Source organism: Python bivittatus, unplaced genomic scaffold (genome assembly GCF_059951505.1).
Source record: "Python bivittatus isolate LINGU-HERP-01145 unplaced genomic scaffold, Pbiv_v1 ctg000310_np1212, whole genome shotgun sequence".
Classification (NCBI taxonomy): domain Eukaryota; kingdom Metazoa; phylum Chordata; class Lepidosauria; order Squamata; family Pythonidae; genus Python; species Python bivittatus.
Window position 1 is genome coordinate 9,101,590 of NW_028277054.1, and position 21,645 is coordinate 9,123,234.

Here is a 21,645-nt window from a genome sequence, read left to right on the forward strand (position 1 = left end):
TATTAAGTTTGTACTTGTGATGAAGATTAGAAGTCATTATTTAAATCTTTTTTTCTTTTTCCTTTTTTTCCCTCTGTTTCTTTTCCTTTTTTCTTTGCACTTGATACTTCTTTTTTCTCTTCTTTTCTCTTTCTGATTTCTGTTTATATTATCTTTTATTATTGTTAAAATCCTTAATAAAAATCATTTTAAAAAAGGTTTCCCAGAGAATTACAGCTGGGGAAGGACCTGGGAGGGCATATTTGTGACTGGGCAGGATACCTTCCCTTGCCCAACCAGTTTTACTATGTTAGGTCTATTTTCTTGTCCATCACTTAATTGTGGATGAAGTTGGTCATATTACAAACAGACCTGGTATTTACCAAAAGCTTTTCTAGACCCTTGAGAATTTACTGATTAAATTGCAAGTGGAGGTTTGTACATTTTAACATTTTGAGAAATATCTTCTCAATCCTTTAAAACACAAATTGCTCTGTCCAAAGAAATTGTGCAACTCCTGGTCACTCAGAGCACATGTAAATAACACTAGCAACATAATGAACTTGCAGCTCTGCCCACCACACATTTTCTGTGAACTTCTGCAATCTGCATATGGCATTCTTTAGGGAACAAGAATTTCAGCACAATAAGAGTGCAAAAAGTCATATAACAGCATACCCGTACATAATGATTTGGAAGGGGTATTCTTAATTTCCATAGCTTTCTTTCCTGAAGCAGCAGAACCACCTCGATTCTAGATTTGGGGGTGCTCCTGGGTAGAATAACTTAGACAACTCTCTCTCACTGCTAAACTATATCTTCCAACAGTTACAGCCAGGGTAGCCAAAAGTTAAAGATGTTGGGAACTGTCGTTCAGCAAGTACATGAAGGTCATAGCTTTCCCACCCATGCTATAAACAAATGGCCCCTCCACAGACCTGGAACACTGGCAAATCCTAATGCTGAGATGATTACCTGAGGGACCGCCTCTCCCCCACAATTTCAACCTGTCCCACCTGATCACACAGAGAGGGCATGCTCCAGACCCCCTTGGCAAAAGAACTCCGACTAGCGGGGTCCAGAAGGTGGGCCTTCTCTGCTGTAGCCCCCGCCCTTTGGGACATCTTGCCCCTGGAGGTGAGACAGGCCCCCTCACTCCCGGCCTTTCAGAGGGACTTGAAGACCTGGCTCTGCCATCCGGCCTGGGGTGGGGAGGGAGGTCATCAGATATGGGGTTGGCTAGCCCCCTAGATGCCTGGTGTTGCTTCCATCGGCCTCTTGGAGTTTTCCTTTTCCTTTTATTCTGTGTAAATGTGTCCTCTTTAAATTTTAACTGTATATTTATTTATTGTTTTAATATGTTGTAAGCCGCCCAGAGTCCCCCATTGGGGGGAGATGGGTGGGGATAAGTTTAATAAATAAATAAATAAATAAATAAATAAATAAAATTACATTGCTTTATTCCATGGATTCTGTAAGAGTTCTGATAAACTGACCTATGAGTATGCAAAACACAGGCAGTTGCTCACATATAGATAGATACCTAACGAATGTACACAGAATGGGTCATTGTGAGTCATAATTCATGCTAATTGCCAAGAAAAGAAATTAATGTCTTATTTCTGTAAACAAGCCCACATAGAACAACAAACACTAAATACATGTAATCTCCCCTAAAAAATATTCCTAGGAAGAGTACAGAAGAACCAGCACTGTTTATGCTAGGAGTTTCCAGCCTTTTAATTCATGAAAACTACTTCTGATTAGTGAAAAATATCTAAAGCTACTTAAAAACATATACAGTGGTACCTCGGGTCACAAACTTAATTCGTTCCACGACTCTGGTCGCGACCCAAATTGGTCGCGACCCGAATCAAATTTTCTCATAAGGTTCAATGTAAATACGGTTAATCCGTTCTGACCCCTACGAATTTGGTCGCCAACTGATTTTGGTCGCGACCCAAATCAAATTTTCCCATAAGGTTCAATGTAATTACGGTTAATCCGTTCTGAACCATATGTATTTTTTTTTAAAACCACAAAAATATGAAACAAAGTACAGTACAGTACGAAGAGAGAGAACACTAACCTTGCTCGAAGCGACTTCTGGCATGGAGGACAGGAAGGCGGGTGGGGAGGCGGTTATTGTTTGGAGGGAGTCCCCCTCCCTACAGGAAGCCACGACCACATGTCACAGCAGGGAAAATGGCCACGGATCCTGTTCGTCACCCGATGCGGAGTTCGCGAACGGAAGCAAAATTTTGCGAACGGTGCTGTTCGTGAACCAAATTGTTCATGAACAGAAGCATTCATGACTCGAGGTACCACTGTATTAGGACTAACAGTTCTGGGCTATAAAAACCCAAATGCCCACTAGATAGTCACAAATACAGAAAACCCTTTGCTGCTATATAGTGGTCATCTGGATATTTGCAGCCCAAATCTACTGAATATATCTGGTTAATGTATCTTTTGCCTTTTTTTGGACAGAACTTCCTCTTCACTGGTAATATCAGTAAGTTGTAAAACTCAGCTGATTAGTGTGCATCAGGAAAAACAATGAAGTCTAGACAGGCTTAAAAACTACTATAAACAAGTCCCAAACGTGATTTCTGCCTCCACACCTGCCCTTGCAGCCTCTGAGTATTGAAACTGAACTGCCTTAACTAGAAAGCTTGGTACGCAAAGTCTTCTCCACTGACTCTATTTATAAACATGCCCTTTTCTATGAAAAGAGCTAGAAGTCAGTCTCTTTGGGGCAGAGGATAGAGTTTCCATCCATCTCTTGTGCTAAGAGCCTGGCCTAGTAGCAATTGTTTACTTCTGGCCATGGGAGAACTAATTTTCATAATGGGCTGCAAAAATCCAGATGGCCACGTTGCTCAGACACTTCTGACGCTTTGTGACCCAGCTGACAAAATTTTGGCACGACAGTACTGTATGTCAGCAGTTGCTCCTTTGAATCTTTGTAACCTCTTTTTTTGATTCCCTTTGATATTCTCAATGAGTCTTCTCCAATGATCCTGCCTTTGCGTTATGTATCCAAAATATTTAAGCTGTAGCTTCATTATTAGGTCTTCTAGTCTGATTTTACTTCATCTAGTACTGAGTGTTTTCTTCTCCTTCAGGTCCAGGGTATTCCCAACAATTTTATCCAGCAATGGAAAATTCCCCCTCCCATTAGCAGACCCCCCCCCCCATTCAGATTTCCTTGAAGGCTTCACTTTATCTACTAAGAAGTTCTCTTATCTCATCCTGTGAAGTAATTATGTTATTTCCTGCTTGCTTACCTTTACCTCTTGCCTCTGGGTAATTATAAACTCTAGACATCCAGATACCTAGCATTCAATTTATTTCCTTGCTTCTCATGACAATTCGCTACCAGCTTGCTCCTCATTTCCCCAACTTCACTATAGCCTCCCTGCCTTGCACTAGCACTCACATGTCCCCGACAGTAAATATCTGGGCTACCACTCCTCTTGAGAATCCAAAAGCTGGAATTTCACATGTTGGATGTAGAGCTGTTAGAGTAATACAAGAATTAGAGTCAGGATATCATGGCTTGGCTGTTCTTAAAGACCAAACTCTGATGCCTCAGCAAGGTCCAAACATGACTCCAGCTTTCAAGGAGCAGAACCAAAATAAAAAGAACCAGGAAAAGAATGAGAAAAAGCAGGTGTGTTTCACTGGAAGCAGTGTAATTCCCTTTTCTTCCAGGTTCTTTTGGGGGGGGGGAGGAATTGGGGATACTCTGACAAACACTGGTTCCTTCAAAATGACAAGTGAGGTTTTTCAAGGTTGTGCAGATGTATACATACCCATACAAATAAGTAACTCTATAGAATATAGTGCAAATCTCACAGAATCACTTTCCTCAACCAGGTATTCCCTCTATATTTCTGTTACTCACAGCTATCTGTGAAATCAGGCTATTGGCTGGATAAGCCATAAAACAGAAACTAGGTTAAAGCATTTTAAGCATTTGACTCATTCACCTGAGAGGCCACACCCTGCTCTCTCATAGCTTCTGTTTCCTGCTATTAAAGTTGGGAAATGAGTTCAAACAATTGCAGAATGCATATATCACACACACGTGCGCTCACACACGAAGAGAGAGACCTCTGGGATTTCCCAGCGCTTCTCTTGCATGTGGTATTACAATGGACTCCTCCTTCCACAGACGTAATATGATGATCTGTCTTAATGTTCTCCCAAAGCGTTTTTCTCCAGAAGGAAAAAAAAAATCACACTGTACACTTCTGAAGAAGCCACATTGAGATAATCTGAGCTTCCAGGACAGAAGCGTGAGAAGAAATTTACTCCATAGAGAAGATCCTCATTTCCCATAATCTGCCAGTGGGATTAATTCATAAACCATGAATGGAGGTAAGAGTCTTTTTATTTTGGAACAAAATAGGATCTGCGTGTTGACTTTTTATTTCTGCTCATTGCTTGTTACACTGGCATTTTTCAAATAATGTGAGTGGAAGAAGCAGGGACAGGTTGTAATGAAATTAGAAGCTTCACTCTTGGATTCCCCACATTTGCCAAACTGTCAAGGCTAGCCCGATATACTTTGGTGCCTGAAAGTTAGGAGATGGCAGCTGTCTGCGTATTCCACACTCAGAAGCTGACCATTCAATCACACATTTTGGCAGCGGGAGGGCATCTGAATCTCATTAGGGGGTGCATTTTCCAGTCTGGAAGGCACAGTCAAGAGGCTTGAGAGAAACAGCCGGGGGAAGCTGTACTTGTCTATTCCCCAGCCAACCTCTGCCAAGGGAGCCAGTTGGCCCCTTACCTGTCTCATAGGAGGGTCAATATTCAGCTCCATATCTATAGATCTCTCTAGCATAAGTCCCTGGACAGCAAGCTTTTATTTGATTGGAAATGTTATATTCCACCCACTCCCTTCATAGCTGTGGTTGGCATTCATTTTCATCCATCCATTCATAGATAACAAGCACTCCCTTTCCTAACAGAATAGACTCAATTACCATCCTGGCCTAATGCATGGGAGAAAAGCCAATTCCTTACAGCTGTACAATAAAACATCTATGACACATTTAAAGCATTATAAACACTTTTAGAAAAAAAATCTAACAAAATATAACTAAAAGGCCTGGGTAAATAAATGGTAATAAGGAAGCAGCTGACTTCAGTGGTGATTAATCCCACAATATGGGCCCTGCCACGCAGAAAGCCAAATTGGTTGTGGATTCCAAGCCTATCCATAGTGGGATCTGTAAAATGCGCCATGCTAATGAGCTGAGACTTCAGGATAGATTGTATGGGAGCTGGTGATCTGCTAAGTAGCTTAGACTGAAACTGGGTTAAGTGGGCCTTGAAATCCTGTCCTTTCAAGGCTGCCTTTTGCTTGCTGTCTTCTAGTCTTGGTTGGGCACTTTTCTGATGTGCCTAATGGAATCATAATATCATAATCTACTATCAATCTTTGTACTCTTATGTCTGATGCTTTATGACAGCGCAAGCATGAAAAATATTCTGTGTAACAAAATCTTATCAGTAGTTACTATCACAAAACAAGACCAGAGTACCTGCCTTGTCCCTCTTTTAAGTAGAATCTTATGTCTCAATCATAACATGATTGTACCGAGGCATAGATTCTCCTCATATCAGGAAGTTGGGGGATTCTCCAACAAGACAGAGAACACAGCTTTCTTCCAAGCAAGGGAGCCGAGTTAGGAAAAATGTTGGTTGGCAGTGGCGAGGCATCTACTCAAGAATTTTACAGCTCCTCTGTTGTCTTGCTTTTTCTTGGAGCATCAGCAACAGACATACTGGGACTGTTTCCCTCCTTAATGGGTCTTAGAGGAATATGTCATGTATTAAAACTGGTAGGATTGGCCATCTAGTCTGATGTTAAGCTTCAACCCACCACCCTTTCTGGGGGGGAAGATCTGAAAGTCAGAACTCTAGCCCAAGTCAGGTGGAACTTCCAAATCTGTAATTTCCCCAAATGGGACACCTTCTAAAATGGGAATCTTCACTATGTCTGAGTCCACTGATTCCATTTATCCACTCCTGACTGCAACCTTTTAGTTAACATGGGTACAGCCAAGAATGGCCAGGATATGTATACTGTTGGACAGGCATCCTTAAAAATAGCTCATCAATGTTGGGTTCCATGATTTGCTTATTTATTAAATTTATAGCCTGCTTATATATGCATTGTAGATGGTTGATAACAATGAAAAAATACAAAATATAAAACATGTCAATACAGTTAATACAATTGAAATCAATTAAAAGCTTGGTCAAAGGGCCAGTTTCCTAATTGGGAGAGTGGGGGCCAAACACATCTCCCTGGGTGAGCATTCAGTAGAGACTCTTCCTAATGCTGCTTCATCCTCATTTACCTGACAACAGCTACCTGCTTTCTTTCTTTAATCGGCCTCCAAACAGTTCCTTTTTCCTCTTGTTCTGGAGGGAACTACACTTTCCCAATTTCCACTGACCTTTTTATTTCAGGAATCTCAAAATGGTACACAGGGGCACCAGTGTATCTTCAGACACCTACCTTGGGGTTTCCCAAGGTCTAGGTTTGACTTTTTGTACTATAAAAAGTCACAGGTTTTGTAGTCAGTAACAGTAGAGTCACCTTTATTTTCAGGAGCATTTCTGGAACCCAAAAGAGCCCCATAAGCTTTCCTGGGGAAAAAATTCCCTCAGACACTGGGGCTGGAATGTTAGTTATGGGAACCCTGGCATGGGTGTACGTGATTAGTGACTGCGGAAACTTTATTGGACCTCCACTGGTTTGCTGTAGTTGGTTTGAACGGCAAGTTTTGTTTTTGCTTTGTTTTGCCTTTGTTCACCACCCAGAGTTTCTTCGGATAGAGGAGTGGTCATATAAATTGGCTAACACCCCCCAAATTAAAATGATGGGTAGTTGTAGCCCAGAGCTTTGTTTCCTCTGTGCCACCTGCTCAGAAAACAGAGAAAGGTAAGGGTAGGAGAGTGCCATGCAGGGGAGGGAGTAGAAAGAATATTAAGTAGTATTCTGGTAAACTGGTTCTTTGCAATTGGTTATGTACCTATGACAGCCATTTCATGTGAGCATCTCCCCCCGAGTTATTTTGCAAAAGCACCCATATGTCCTCAAAATTCCAAATGTGATCCCCAGCTGAAAAATGTAGATGACTTGAATGTTTCCATGGTTCTGTTGAACAGGATAAGAAACACAGCTTTTGACAAAAACTAACAAGAAAGCAAAACACTCATTGACCAAACCCCCCCCAAAAAACAACAAAAAAACCAACCCTGGGGATGGATCTAGCTTTAGTCAGAGTGAGTCCCATTGAAACCAATAGGATTTTTAAAATCAGGACAACTAACTAATGTACTTTCAACCACTTGGGTCAACCCTAAGTATGTGTCAGCCCTTCAAGGTTCTCCAGACAGGAAACTAAAACCATGAGTAATAATACTTCCTTTATTGTAAGGTGACAAAAACAGAAGTAACAGAATCTTGCAAGTCTGAAAGCACTTTCTCCCTCCCTTGCCTTTACTTTCTAGAGAATGAGGGAGGGTCCCTTCTGAGATGCTATCTCTACCCCCATCCCTCCCTTGGGCTCTGCTTTCTCTTCCTACACCGTTATCTAGGCTGCGGCTGTTCTTCCTGTCTCCCAAGGTTATTCTCATCGCTCATTACAGTATGACCAGACCTTGATGCAGCACTTTGGCCAAATTCACACAACACACTATGCCAGCCCTGTTTTGCTTTTTATTAGCTGTATATCTTGATTTTATTTTGTACAACTCAAGGCAGTGCACCTAATGCTTCCATCTCCTTATTTTCCCCATAATAAGAGCCCTGTGAGGTGGGGTGGGCTGAAAGAGGGCGACTGGTCCAAAGTTACCCAGCCAGCTTTCAGAGAGGATTACAACTCATAGTCTCCTGGTTTCTAGTTAACTAATCAAGCCAGCAAGATTATCTGTGTAGCTATGTTAGAACATGTAGTTTCTTGCCCATGAGTCAAGGGTGGCTTTGTTTATTAAAAAGTGGTGTCTCCCTGAAATTAAGGTTAATTCCTATACCTGACCAATGAAAATGGAGAAAGCAACTTTTCAGTTGTAACAATAAGTCACCCAAATTAAGGATGAAGTTGGGTGCATGTCAGCACTGTATGATGTAAAGCAGGGAAGTATACCATCAAAAATCACACAAGGGATGTGTTTACTCTATATGGATCATTGTAAAATCTTGTTCTCTCATTTGGGATTATGCCAGAATTTTTCCAAAGGGATTGTACCTTACTAACAGAAAAGAGGACATTATTTACATTTTTTGCAGAGAAATTGGGTCTTTGCCTGGGGTACAAAATTGAACACATTTTTGCAGCTTTCCCAAGCCAATCTCCCCTTCTCCAGTTGTGTTGGAACTGCAACTTCCCAATTCCCAGAAAGCCTGGCCAACAACTGGAGGGCACCAGGTTGGAGAAGTCTGTTCTGCTGCCCACTTATCTCCCCATCCTCCCAGTTGGTAGAGTATTCCAAGAAATAGTGGGTAGAATGAGATAAAAAAATGCATTTAGTTAATATGATGATTCTCCATTCATGTATTTAATTTTAAAGATTTTGTCCTTGGGTCATTTTAAAAATTACAACTGGATAATAATTCGGTTACTCGAGGTTTTCAGAGGCCACTTATGGTCCTGGGATCTTAGCCTGCGCACCCCTAAGAGGATGGATCAGCTATATGTATGTTATTTAAATGTCCTCCCTACTCATGTATAACGGAGGGGGGAAATTAACTCTCATCTGTTAACATTAAAAAAAAAAAATCTAACTCAGCTTGTATTCAATAATGAAGAGGAACTGAAAAAAGCTGACTTGAAATGGGGCTGGCCTGGCTCTTTGCTGCCTGCCATGAAAAATCAATGGTGCACTTCCCATTCATATGTGCAAAAAGTTCATTGGACAGACTCTGTGATTTTTTTTTTTTTTTTGGTAACACTAGCAATGGGACAGCATTCTCCATGTGCCAGAAGACATCAGGCTAGCTTACAGACCACAACTCTCTCTTCTAACATCTTCCTCCCCCTCTCAAAAAATGCCATTTGAAGTGATTTCCTTCTTTTTGCTTAATAATAGGACCATTCCTGGCTTCCTATCAAGCTGAACCCAGGCAACTGCATTATACCCATTTTGTTTTTTATAATTTATATATATATATGGGTACATTATACCCGTGTAGCTGACCTCATGGCTTTCTGTGCAAATAATTTTTGGGTGAACAAATGTGTGATGCAATTAGCAACTGCCAAAATGCAAAGGGTGAACAAATCTGTTGTGATCTGCTTAAGCCTTCTAATGATTCAGAATTTAATTTCAGTTTTACACATTGCATATGTTCCCACAGTATCAAAATGAAGTTAAAGCAAATCCAAACTCAGTTCAGTTTCAGAAATGTCATACTCATCAGTGCTGATCCTACAGCTCCTTGGATCAGCAACATCAACATTCTTCCAGATTTATACATGTTTGTATGTATTTTATTTCCCACCTCATTCCAGAGAGACTCTAGGTGGGGATAAAATATATAGTATGTGCTGCCTCTTATAGCCTTTTGTGGCAAGTTATCTTCCTCTTAAACTTGCTTAACTTTTCATTTCTTTGGCAATGAGGATGACACACACGGTTTCTTCATTTCCAATGACTACATAGGTTTCCTGTGTCCTTTTCAGTTGTGTTTATGGAATTCAGTGTGTGATGAAAAAGCTTCAAGTCACAGCATATGAGAGACATCGTTCTCACAGACTGGCCTTCTATTGATGGACATCATCCATCACATTGTGGCCGAACCTTGGACTCAGCCAAGAACATCCAGCTTGCCCTGGTAAGTGGTGGGTGCTTTACAGATGGAATTATTAAGTATGCTAGGATTGCATCCAGTTTTCAAGACTTCTTTGTCCCAAATACTCAGAGGAACTTTATAGAAATATGCATATTGCCTATAGATTAGTAGGACAGAAATACTCCATCGTGGCAGGGAGGTCTTAATAATGAATATTTTAATAGAAATACTAGACAGAATAGATTATGAAACAGTAGATAGTACAAATAAGTTCATTTCTAAATTTTGAAGATTCTTGGGCAAGTTGCACTCAGCAGATCCCTCCTTCTCTGCCTGCTCCCTCACCACTAAGATTGTACTCTTTTCCCACAATCAGAATAGCTATACCAAAGAAGAGAATGAGAACAAGGCAGCTGTTGTTCCTTCTAGCTCCAACTGATGCTAATTCACAAATAACTTGCCAGGAGACTCCAGGCACTGGCAATGTTTATGAGGATCCATGAGCCACAGTAGATATCCAACAAGGGTCAATTCCTATTTGGATATGTACCTATGACAGTCATCCTGATAGAATTCCTTTTGATTGGCTCCTCTGGCATCAGTGCTGTCTTTCTCCAGATAGATTTAGCACAAACAGTCATGCCAGCTCTGAGTTGTCCACCATTGTGTCTATCCGCAATGCCTTTGATAATCAGGATATTGTAGACATATTTCAGTGGGGTTTTTCAGGCATCTACTGTAACTGCTTGGTCAGGGCTGGGCAGACAGAAATACGGAAGTATGTTTAACAAAAGATTAATCAGTACCCACAAGATCCTACCACGGTACTGCTGCCTTCTGCAGATGTGTGCTCAACGATGCCAACTCATTATGTCAACCAGTTCATGTCTACAGACATGGGACTTTGGGGTTTTCAGCTTCAGTATATGATGGGGCCATAAGGACAGGAGTAGATGGGTTGTAGCAACCTGGCTCCTGTAGGGAAACCTTGGGTTCCCCTGCCTTAAGTCCACCTTTCATTAAAACAAAAAAACAAACAACAACAAATGGATTAGGCTCCCTATACTGCATTATAGGTTTGTGCAGTGATCCAGTTTATCATAATAAAGTTAACCTCATTCACAGAACTTTTGTTGCTATGGCTTCAAGTACTGTCTTCCTTTTAATTTGGCAAATAAGTTATTATTAAATGTTACTTCCTGTTAGCGTTCAAAATAAATTGTTTCCAGTATCAGGAAATTGAAGAGTCAGCCAGACCAGGAATGGGTGTAACTAATTTTTTACAGGACTGGCATATTGACAGTGGAATTATATTAAAAATAGGGAATCTAATATCAGTGCAAACGGTGCTGAAATTGTGAAGATTATCCATATTACGAATGTGCAATTACATTTTCACAAGCTAAAAGAGTTGTGCTGGATGAGGCCCAGTGAAGGTCTTTGTTGTCACTTACAATAGTTGTTACAAATTCTGTGCATTTCCTTTTTTTCTTTTAAGTTATTATCATATGGAGATCTAGCAAGTAGAGCCTGGTATAAAAGATATACATTCAGACTGAAAGACTCTCCAGTCCAAGGATTTCCATTTCAGAACTGAACAAGTGTACAGTCCTTCCTTATTAAACCCCACTCCTGAATGACACTATTAATTTTAGTAGCATATTTATTTATTAGATTCATGTCCCACCGTTATTTTTTACAACTGAAGGCAGTGTGTACATAATGCTCCCTTCTTCTGTCTTCCCCACAATGACAACCTACAAGGTGGATTGGGCTGAGAAAGAGTGACTGGCTGGCTGAAAGTCACACAGCTGGCTTCAGTGCCTAAGGGAGGACTAGAATAGCCTCCTGGCTTTGAGTCCAGCACCTTGGGTGGGAATTAATATCTGGGAGGGGCTTGCAATTTCATTGCCCCCAGTACTGGGGACAGTTTGATATTCCAGTTTTGGATGCCAACCAAGTTGGGAACAATGCCTTCCTGAACTGGCCCATTGCAGACGATGGGACTCCATCATCTATCCATCCCCTCCCATCAAAGCTGATGATGTTCAGAGTTGTAGCCCAGCATTAGCAGAAAGATACAGGTTGAGAAAGGATGCAGTAAGGTCAAAAGACCACAAAGGTGAAAAGAGGATCTCTTCTGTTTGGAAAAAGACAAGTGGATTATCTGAATAAGTGGCCTAATGTAGAAAGTTTACAGCTAAGGTACCAAGGGTTCTTAAATACAAAATGGTAGAACAAGCACACTTGTGGTTTCTGTCTCCTCTATTCATCAAATGGAAGTTACCAAAAAATGCAGCCACCTGGAAAAATCAACTAAAAATAAAATGCCATGTCAAAGCAAAATAAGGGCATAAGCATCTCTATTTTCCATGTACTTATATATTTCTTGAATATAAGTGCCACACTTTACCGAAGTACTGCATAAGAATTATTCCTTTACAAGTTTTTTCTTTAGCACCAAGCCTGTGAAACATGTTAGAATGACTAATCCATAGACACCCACTGAGAACTTCATAGCTGTGTGGGACTAAAGACCTTAAAGTCTTGAGTTCTAATGTACCACGTTAATGCACATCACGTGTTTGCAGGCTTCTCCCACAAGTCAATAGAGAGGTGTGACTTCCAAGTGGTTTGTCAACAGTTAAGTGTATTAACAAATGCAGGTTCACACTATCACCAGATAGTTTACACTAACAGTGGTTCTGTTGTTAAACACCTGCAGGTTCACACTATCACCAGATAGTTGAACCTGATGGTAATCTTAGCATCATGACTCCAGGTGGCTATCAACAGAACCACCATATACAGCCATATACACTGAAACAAAGAAACGAAGAAAGAAAGGTTCCCACGTCAGCTTTATCTATTGTCTTATTTCACCAGTCAGCATCAACAACAGACTGGGCCAAACACATTGCTTTTGACGTGATATAAAACACCTATGTTTTCATGAGTTTCTCTCTCTTTGAGGCTCTGGGAGGATCTTTAAATGCCCCTAACCACTGATTTCTTTTTTGGAAGGGTGTTTTTTTTTTTTGGCTCATGCTGATTTTCTGCTACCAACAGAAACTTCTCCCATTGGGAAATGAGAGATCAGCACAATACCTGAGTTATTCTAAGGCATTTTGCTGCATGAAGGAAAAGACAAGTCAGTACTTGGGATGGAATGGAATTATGAAGGCCAGGCTCAGGGATATAAACATTTTCTTAGCTCGCCAGAGGAGCATGGGAGATACAAGAGGATGAGACTGGCACCTCCCTGAGGAATTCACACTATTGTGGCTGGATGGCTTGGGAGCTGGAGTTTCAGTCTGGGAAGATTCTTGCTAGAGGTTGTAGCTAATAAACAAAGCTGAACTGAATTTGTACTGTCTCTTGGAGTTCCTTGGGCTAGGCCTGACAACAACAAAGTTACTAAAATCAATGAACCAAAGAAAATTACCCATCCTCACTGACTAGTGTTTGTTTTCAACATGGAGAAAACCGGACTGTAGCTGTCTGACATAGAATTGTTAAAGGGAAATATACCGTCCAGAAAGATGGGAAATTAACAGGTGGCAATCCAAATTAATCATCTAAATGCATTTAGATGCATTCCATCTAAATGCAACCTGTCAATAACCTCAATCTCCTTTGTTGTTGTCAGGCCTAGCCCAAGGAACTCCAAGAGTCCATGCAAATTCAGTCCAGTTATGTTTATTAGCTACAACCTCTAGCAAGAATCTTCCCAGACTGAAACCCCAGCTCCCAAAGTCAGCCAGCCACAACAGTGTGAATTCCTCAGGGAGGTGCCAGTCTCATCCTCTTGTTCCTCCCACACTCTTCTGGGGAGCTAAGAAAATGTTTATCTCCCTGAGCCTGGCCTTCATAATTCCATTCCATCACAGCACTCCACCCATAGTATGACTAGTAGTTGAGTTTCACTGTAATACTGCCAATGACTTAATGTACCTGAGAGCAACAACTTTACTTTAGAGACACAAACCGGGCCATTCAAGACAAGCAGCTGTTCCTTTCTTTCTGTTACTTCTCACTAGTCATAAAATCAGGAGTCAGGTAGCACCTTTTCTGTCTAACAAATATTATTAAAAGTGTAAGCTTTCTTGAGCTACAGCTTATTTCATCAAGGGCGTGGCGTGGCTAGACTGATGTAAGATTTAAATTAGGTTGAGGTGGGGAGGAAAGGGAGGAGTAGACAGGTTTTTAAGATTTTTTATCTTGCCTTTATTATTTTTTTATAAATAACTCAAGGTGGCGAACATACCTAATACTCCTTCCTCCTCCTATTTTCCCCACAACAACCACCCTGTGAGCTGGGTTGAGAGAGGAGGACTGGCCCAAAGTCCCATAGCTGACTTTCATGCCTAAGGCAGGACTAGAACTCACCGTTCAGTCATAATGTGTTAAAAATCCATTGTGTTTGTTAAGACCTTTTGAGAATGCCTGAAAACCTTTTGATGTATATGAGTTCAGCAATCTCTCTCACCGCACCCCGATTTCAATATTTCATTGGTCTAGTCACCCTATGCATCTGATGAAATGAGTTGCGGATCACAAAAGCTTATGCCTTTGAATAAAATTGGTTAGTTGGAAAAGGTGCTACCAAACTCCTGATTTTTTGCCACCGCAGACTAACAGATCTTTCCTCCTGCAATGTTCTCACCAGTCAGTGATGTGTGGGAATACTTTGCCTGGGATGCTTCTGGTCAGAAGCTGGCCCTGCTGGGTTCCACATTTAGCCCAGTGTTGTCCAAACTTGGCCACTTTAAGATGAGTGGACTTCAACTCCCAGAATTCCCTAGCCAGCCATGCTGGCTGGGGAATTCTGGGAGTTGAAGTCCACTCATCTTAAAGTGGCCAAGTTTGGACAACACTGCTTTAGCCAATGCCCATCCATGCAATCTTTAACACCAGCCCTGAATATGTGCCATTAAGTAGGGCTTGTTTGCAAGTAAGGGGTGCAGAATGGTTGCCCTTAGACTTGGTCTAGCCACCTAATGGTTTTAGAAATGTTTTATTTAAAAAAAGAAAAGCAGGAAGCATTAGAAAACTAAGAAAGGAAGCACAAACAAATTTGTAGCTATGTTCTACCTTGTTCCATGTTGCCCAATTCATTTTGTGGTTGATGGAGTATTTCTCAAGAATGCTTACAAATCCTTTTCTGGGCAGCTTAGCTTTCTTCTACACCCTTTTCACTTCCTTCCAGATAAAATAGTTACAGATGTACCCTGAAAAATGCACTAAAAGGTATTTAAAAAGTACCACTGAAACTGTATTATAAGGAAGTTAAAAAGCCACATAATTTGATAAAAGTCAAATAACTCTTTCTTTCCAATACATTCTCTTGCCTAGGAGGAGGAAGTGAGTGAAAAGAAGGCAGCAGAACATGATTATAATTGAAAAATCACCCTAGGAAAGACAAAAATCAGCCCATTGCTAAATTTTCAAGAAAATAAAATATATTGCACAGAGAGTTTTGGCTTCTTTCTACTCAGAGAAAAAGCTAGGAATAAACTATCACAAAACAGAAGTCTTAGTATTTGCATGAAATTATAAAATTCAATTGGCAAATACTGCAAATGGAAATGCTCTCTGGCAAGACCTTACTTATAACACCTCTGATTGCTGTTCCAGTCCTCACTGGCAAATGTTGCACCACATAGCTCCTCGACTATCCTGAGGTTTTTCTATTTGAAAGGAGCTTGTTTTACCCCTGCAGCTTGCAAGGTCTTCATGGTCAAAGCCATTTCCCATTTCTTTAGGAGTCCAAGCGTGTACTTTCAGAAAGCTTGATATCCTTGAAGCTGTTTAGTCTATGAGCGCTATCCTTGCAGTGATACATCCACAGTGATACATTACAGTGATTAGTGATACATTCACAGTGCTGCTGTATATTTAAGAGGTGGGCTTGGTGTCCGTGGTCGCAAGGACTCAGTACCATCTTTTAAATCTTTAGCTAAAGTTAACTTTCTATCCAGTGGGTCTGGGCCCAATGGTAATCAAAGGCCACATGAATTCAACCAGGCTAAGAAATGTTATTGGCAAGCTTCCAATTGCTAAGACTCTTGTTAAAGAGCTTTTGTCCATTAGGCTGCGAAAATGCCAGAAATATTTTTAAGCAATGTATAATGGGACATTGATTTTCAAATCAGTCTGTCTGGCTCCCAGCCATGTAGATTGTGGGGTCTTTCCAAATGCATACGGGTCAGCTTCTTGGTAGTGGTCTCTTTATTTCAGTCACTGACCAGCATAACGTAACATTCAAGGGTAAAATTAGGGCTGTCCCATTGTGGTCATAGCTTTATCTATATACTGTAAGAATGGACTACAATTTAGATATTTGGCACAAACTATAAAATCAGGATACCAATACCATTAAGAGAGTATGTTGAAGGTTTCAAAGAGGAAAATAATTATAGCAGAGATTTATATAATTTGGGTCAAACTGTAGAACAGCCTTTCTCAGCTGGGGTTCCATGGTAACCTGGGGTTCTGCGAGAGGTCGTGACTGAAAAATAAAATCGTTTTTTGGACTTCAGGCACTGCGCAGCGCTAGAGCTTGCAGTGGTGGGAATTTTTACATGCTGTGACTCAGCTGTCGACCTGCTGCTTTCCTGTTGTTGTAAATACTGTAAAATTGGGTTGTGTAGGTTAAAAGAAATGGAAGAGCAGCTGCACAATCAAGATGAAGCTCCCTGTTGACATATGTGTCATGGCCAGCCCTCAGTGAAAGTGACTCCCAACCTTGGTCATCTCCTGAGCACATAGCTCACCTCTATTGTTAAACATTTCTAAGAGCTCTTCTCTGATAACTAGAGGCTGAAGCCTGCTTTTGCCAGAAGCACCATGATTAGAAAGCATTAAAGCCATTCTAAAGTTTAATCTTTGTTTCACCTCAAGGTAGTTTTCCAAGTAAAAGCTCAGACCCCCTTCCCCTTTATTTAGATAGTTCCATTTCTTTCCCCCTTCTCCTTCCACCCCTTATCAGATCTTGCAGGTAACTAGTGCAGCTTGAGCTCCAGATTTTCAATGTTCTTAGCTAATCACAGAGAATCAAGCAGAAAGACGTTAAAAGAACACTAATACATAGTCTGCTGAAGGCATGGAAACCTTATTTGCCACAGGTTCTGATAGACAAAAAGTCAGAAAAACAGGACATTAAGTGGTCTTGACCATATATGAAGAACTGGTGAAAAAACCAATTAAAGTGAGAATCTGTTCAACAAATATGGCACTGTACTATAACCCCTTATAGGCTTTAAAAAAACATTGCAAGGAAGAAGTCATGCAGTTTCCTGGTAATGAACCAGCCCTGTTGGTTCTTATTCTACCCAGTGCCCTTTGTCTACCCAGCCCTAACCTGAAAAAACTGAAGAAGTACAGATGGTGAGAGCCTAACAACCAGTCTCTTAGGAAGATTTTCCCGAAGATCTCTCATTTATCCGTCTCCCTTTCCCTTTCCCCATTCCCTTTTCTCCCTCCAGCCTCTTGCTTTAGGTTAGGATGCAGAATTATGTAATTATATATTTATCTTATTTAACAATGTAAAGAAGCAAAAGGGTTTAAGTTAGTCTGATTCTTAAACTTTACACTCTGTTTACTCAAATCAATGTAAAAAGAGGAGTGTTCTACATGTTTATAACATGGTCACATTTGAGAGAGTGAAATGGATAATGGAGGTAAAGATCAAATAAATGCAGGATATCGGGGTGGAGGTATTCCTGGAGCTGAGGACTGTTTGAAAAGCCCAGCTACTAAATGAGAGTTGCCAAAGGAGCAATCTCAGAGTATAATTTACTGATAAATTAAAGTATTTAAACATGGGAAGACATTCCCAGATTACAGGATTGGCTGATAAACCCACAATTACTAGAGGATGCCCGGAAAAGTGATTTGTAGAAGGTAAGGCAATGGACTGTCCCAGAGCGTGTGGCTAAGTGAGGAAAGTGAGATTGTGTTAAAGACATACCCAGCTCCAAGCTTGGTATAACAAATCCCTTGTCATTTTCTTATGTTGCACTAACCATTTCCTTCTGTCATTTTATTTTCAGGATAAGAACAGCAGACAAATCTGGCTCTAAAAGAACACCATGACAGTGACACCTGCACCTGGAAACATGTCTTCAACATGCCATGTGGATTCTGAGTTCAGATATATACTGTTCACTGTCTACTACAGCATCATCTTTATTCTGGGCTTCATAGCTAACACCTATGTGCTGTGGCTTTTCCATCGGGTTTATGCTACAAAGAAATTAAATGAAATAAAAATATTCATAGTCAACTTGACAACTGCTGACTTACTTTTCCTAGTTACATTGCCAATGTGGATTATTTATTACCACAACAAAGGGAACTGGATCATGCCCCATTTTCTGTGTAACATAGCTGGCTACTTATTCTTTGTGAATACATACTGCTCTGTGGCATTCCTGGGAGTCATAACTTACAATCGTTACCAAGCAGTTACAAGGCCCATTTCAACGGTTCAGTCCAGCACACGAAGAAGAGGAATTTATATTACTGTAGCTATCTGGGTCATGATAGGTATTCCTTCCACCTACTTTCTGGCTGATGATGGTACGACCCTTGAGGGGCATCTGGTACGCTGTTTTGAGCGTTATAATACCTCCGCTAATACAACTCCTGTCCTTGCCTCCCATGGGATTATTTGTATTTGTTTCTTCATTACTTTCCTGCTTGTCTTGATATGTAATGCTTTCATCATCCGGACATTGCTTTCCAAACCAATGCAAACTCGGAGGAGTGTTCGCGTCAAGCAACGGGCTCTCTGGTTAGTGTGCACAGTTTTGACTGTCTTCATTTTTTGTTTTGTGCCTCACCACTTGGTGGACTTACCCTGGACTTTGATGGTTCTAGACAAATGGAATATAAGTTGCCAAAGCAAAAAACTGTTGAATGATCTCCACCAGGCAACCCTTGTCTTTCTGGGTGCCAACTGTGTCTTGGACCCTATCATTTATTGCTTTCTCACGAAAAAGTTCAGGAAACATCTTTCTGAAAATTTTAAAAACATAAAAGACAGTCGAAAATGTTCCAGGCAAACAACTGATACTGGAGTGGAAGGGATGGTGCAGTTAGAAGATTGTCTCTCTCCCTTCCCCAAATCTTAAAAGTATTTTAGACTCAAGATGGAGGGAGGCACCTCTGTAACAGCAAAAAAAGGACCAAAAAACATAAATTTGGCTACAATTTCCATATGTTAAAGTACAAGCATACACTGTATGCAAATCAGGAAATACGGTATATCTCCTCACAAGCAGCAAAGATTATCAAATGATTTGTGTGTCTATTCAATTTGCTGCCCAGATGTTAACTGAAGATGGCCAGCTTCTGGGGCCTACTTTTCATTCTTAAGGAATTGGACTGAACTATATCTAAACTGAGAGACCTTCTGAGTGAAAGTAGAACGAAAGGATAACTTTCCTATAGAAGAGCAAAATGTACTTATTGTCAGTGTCAAGTAAAAGCTGATGGCCAGCAAGAATTCTTGGCAAATTAATTTAGGACCACAGCTCTTGTTTAAAACATTAAGAATTGGAAGTCATATAACACAAATGCAAGAACTCTGAAAGACCATGCCATATCTCAAATGAGATGACTTTGGGTATTGTCGTCAGGGGAAAGAATTTGTGAATCTCTTATTTGAAAGATGGATATTACATTGTTGCAGCCCTGATATAATATATTTGATAACAGTGTTTTTCTGTTTTCAGCATGAGGTACTTCAAATCTCTTGGAATTGGGTGGGCATCTTTAGGCACATACCAGGTCTTTCTTGGAACCTAGCACCAATACCTAAGACAGGGCTATGGGATTCTTTTCCATCAAAGATTGCATTCCCATGGGTATCCTCCTCCTCCTGCTCTTTTGCCATTCTTCCACACCCAGAAAGGCTGAGACCTACAGTGCCAAAAATGTCCACTCATGGGTTAGCCAAGAATCCATATGCAAATTTAGAAGATGAGGTAGGAAAGAAGACGACCTATCCTGAAGCAAGCCTGGAGTATGGGAGAACCATTGTCTCTAGGTCCCCTAAGGGTAAATTCTCATTTTTTCTTTGCAGTCATACCTATGGAAAAGTAAAACCTGAAATACAAGCTTACGTGAAAATAAGACTTCTGGCATATGTCTGCCCACTTCAACGTATTCTCCTTCTCTACATTTGTAGCCTTCCACAGTTTGACAGGCACACATCTGAGGCAGGAGCCTTTCATATGCATGAAGGTTCTTCATGATGACTATGCTAAGGAATGTTTGAATTTCTCAGGAGACCCAACTGTTGCCTAATGGTTCATTTCTATCCATTGCTTTGTAATGGTGTAACCTTAAAAAGCAGTTAAAAATATAACTAATAAATAAGAATGGTGGTTTATTATACCTTGGAATGAGTAGACATGTGACTGATATAAAGTTGTGCAATGAAGAAGGGGTATGGATCACTAATGAAAAAAAGGTGATGATGAAGAAAGGGTTAGCCAAATAAATACTGCCCGATTTTTTCAGATAAAAACTCATACCAGCAGCATCTTGATTATCATATTGAAGAGTATAAAAGACAAACATAGCCAAGTTGGTCTATGGAAGAAAGATTAAAATCTATAGCTGGTAACACTAAAGGTTTTATTAGAACCACAATGTCAGAAAAGAACATGCAAGCTTTCAAGCTTTCCAGACTTCCAACTTTACCATACTTTTTGGTCTCTGTCCCGGGGAAAGACAGACACTTTGGGTGAGGATGAATTCTCCAGAGTTTGTCCTCTGGAAATTTTACTGATATTTTGGCTTATGGTTCTATTTTCTTAATGGACATTGGTGTGAAAAAAAGAACAAAATGTCTTCAGGATAGAGGTCTTATGCTTTGGCTGAAAGTCAAGGTCAAAAGCCTTTTGGCTCACACCTCTGGGTAGAATCTTGGCTAAATAAGTGACTGAGTTATGGGGGGAGGGGGAAGAGTAGCAGAAGTGCACACTTAGCCAACAGAAGCTGTGGAACGGTTCCTATCATCAATCCCTTCCTCCCTGCCCTTTTATTGTTCAGTATAGAAACCTATCATGTGAGATTACCTCTGCGTATGTCTGGATTCCATATTCCACATGCCAGAAATGATCTCTACCTGAAATGCTGTGAAAAAATATAAATATTTCTATATCCACATCAAAAAATAGAAAAATCCAAACATTTGTTCTCAAATGGTTTTTAGTTTAGAACTCCTGTATTATTAATTACTATCATCTTGAGATTTGTTAAGAGCACATCAGAAGTTCTATTCTAATTGTTAAGCCCTTCCAGGTATTTTGCTTATTTGCTGCTTTAAAACAGGACTGCAATCTGGAGCATATTTATTAGTAACTATATGGCACTGAAATAAATGTTTACTGAATAAAGCAAAAGACTGAACTGAAACAATTTAGCATACCAGTTTCGCTGAATTCAGTGGAACTTACCTCTGTGGGAACAGGCTTAGGGTCAAGCCCCCTAAAATTTTAACTGTATCTGGTTATGAAATGCTAGGCTTTACAAATCTTAGTGCTGACATGGGTTCCTATCACACTAAACTATAATATGATTTGGGTAAACCCAACCATGCATTCGCAAATGTAATTTAAGTCTTGGTAGTATAAAATCCAATTAATTATGACTTATTCAATTTACGATGAGGAGAGTGTGTGAATCTAGTCTGCGTCTTTTTGTATCAGAGGCTGTCTGAAAATGAATTTGTTGGGGTCAAGTAAACAGGGTTGATATCAAGATGTAAATCTAGTTTAAACTACATGGAAAAAATGTTATTTTATTTACTAGTTACAGCTGCCACAAATCTG

At 40.4% G+C, this 21,645-nt stretch overlaps 1 protein-coding gene across 2 annotated transcripts; it reads left to right on the top strand.

Moving 5' to 3' along the window:
* Positions 1-4,022: 4,022 nt before the first annotated feature.
* PTAFR (platelet activating factor receptor) lies at positions 4,023-20,211 on the top strand. 2 transcript variants are annotated; one of them, XM_088140042.1, is made up of 2 exons: positions 4,023-4,365; positions 17,854-20,211. In XM_088140042.1, the coding sequence occupies exon 2, from the start codon at positions 17,893-17,895 to the stop codon at positions 18,934-18,936; it is 1,044 nt and encodes a 347-aa protein (XP_087996168.1). In that variant the 5' UTR covers positions 4,023-4,365; positions 17,854-17,892; the 3' UTR covers positions 18,937-20,211. The 2 variants fall into 2 exon arrangements, with proteins under 2 accessions (XP_087996168.1, XP_087996167.1); XM_088140041.1 differs by lacking the exon at positions 4,023-4,365 and adding an exon at positions 9,673-9,841.
* The last annotated feature ends 1,434 nt before the right edge of the window (positions 20,212-21,645 follow it).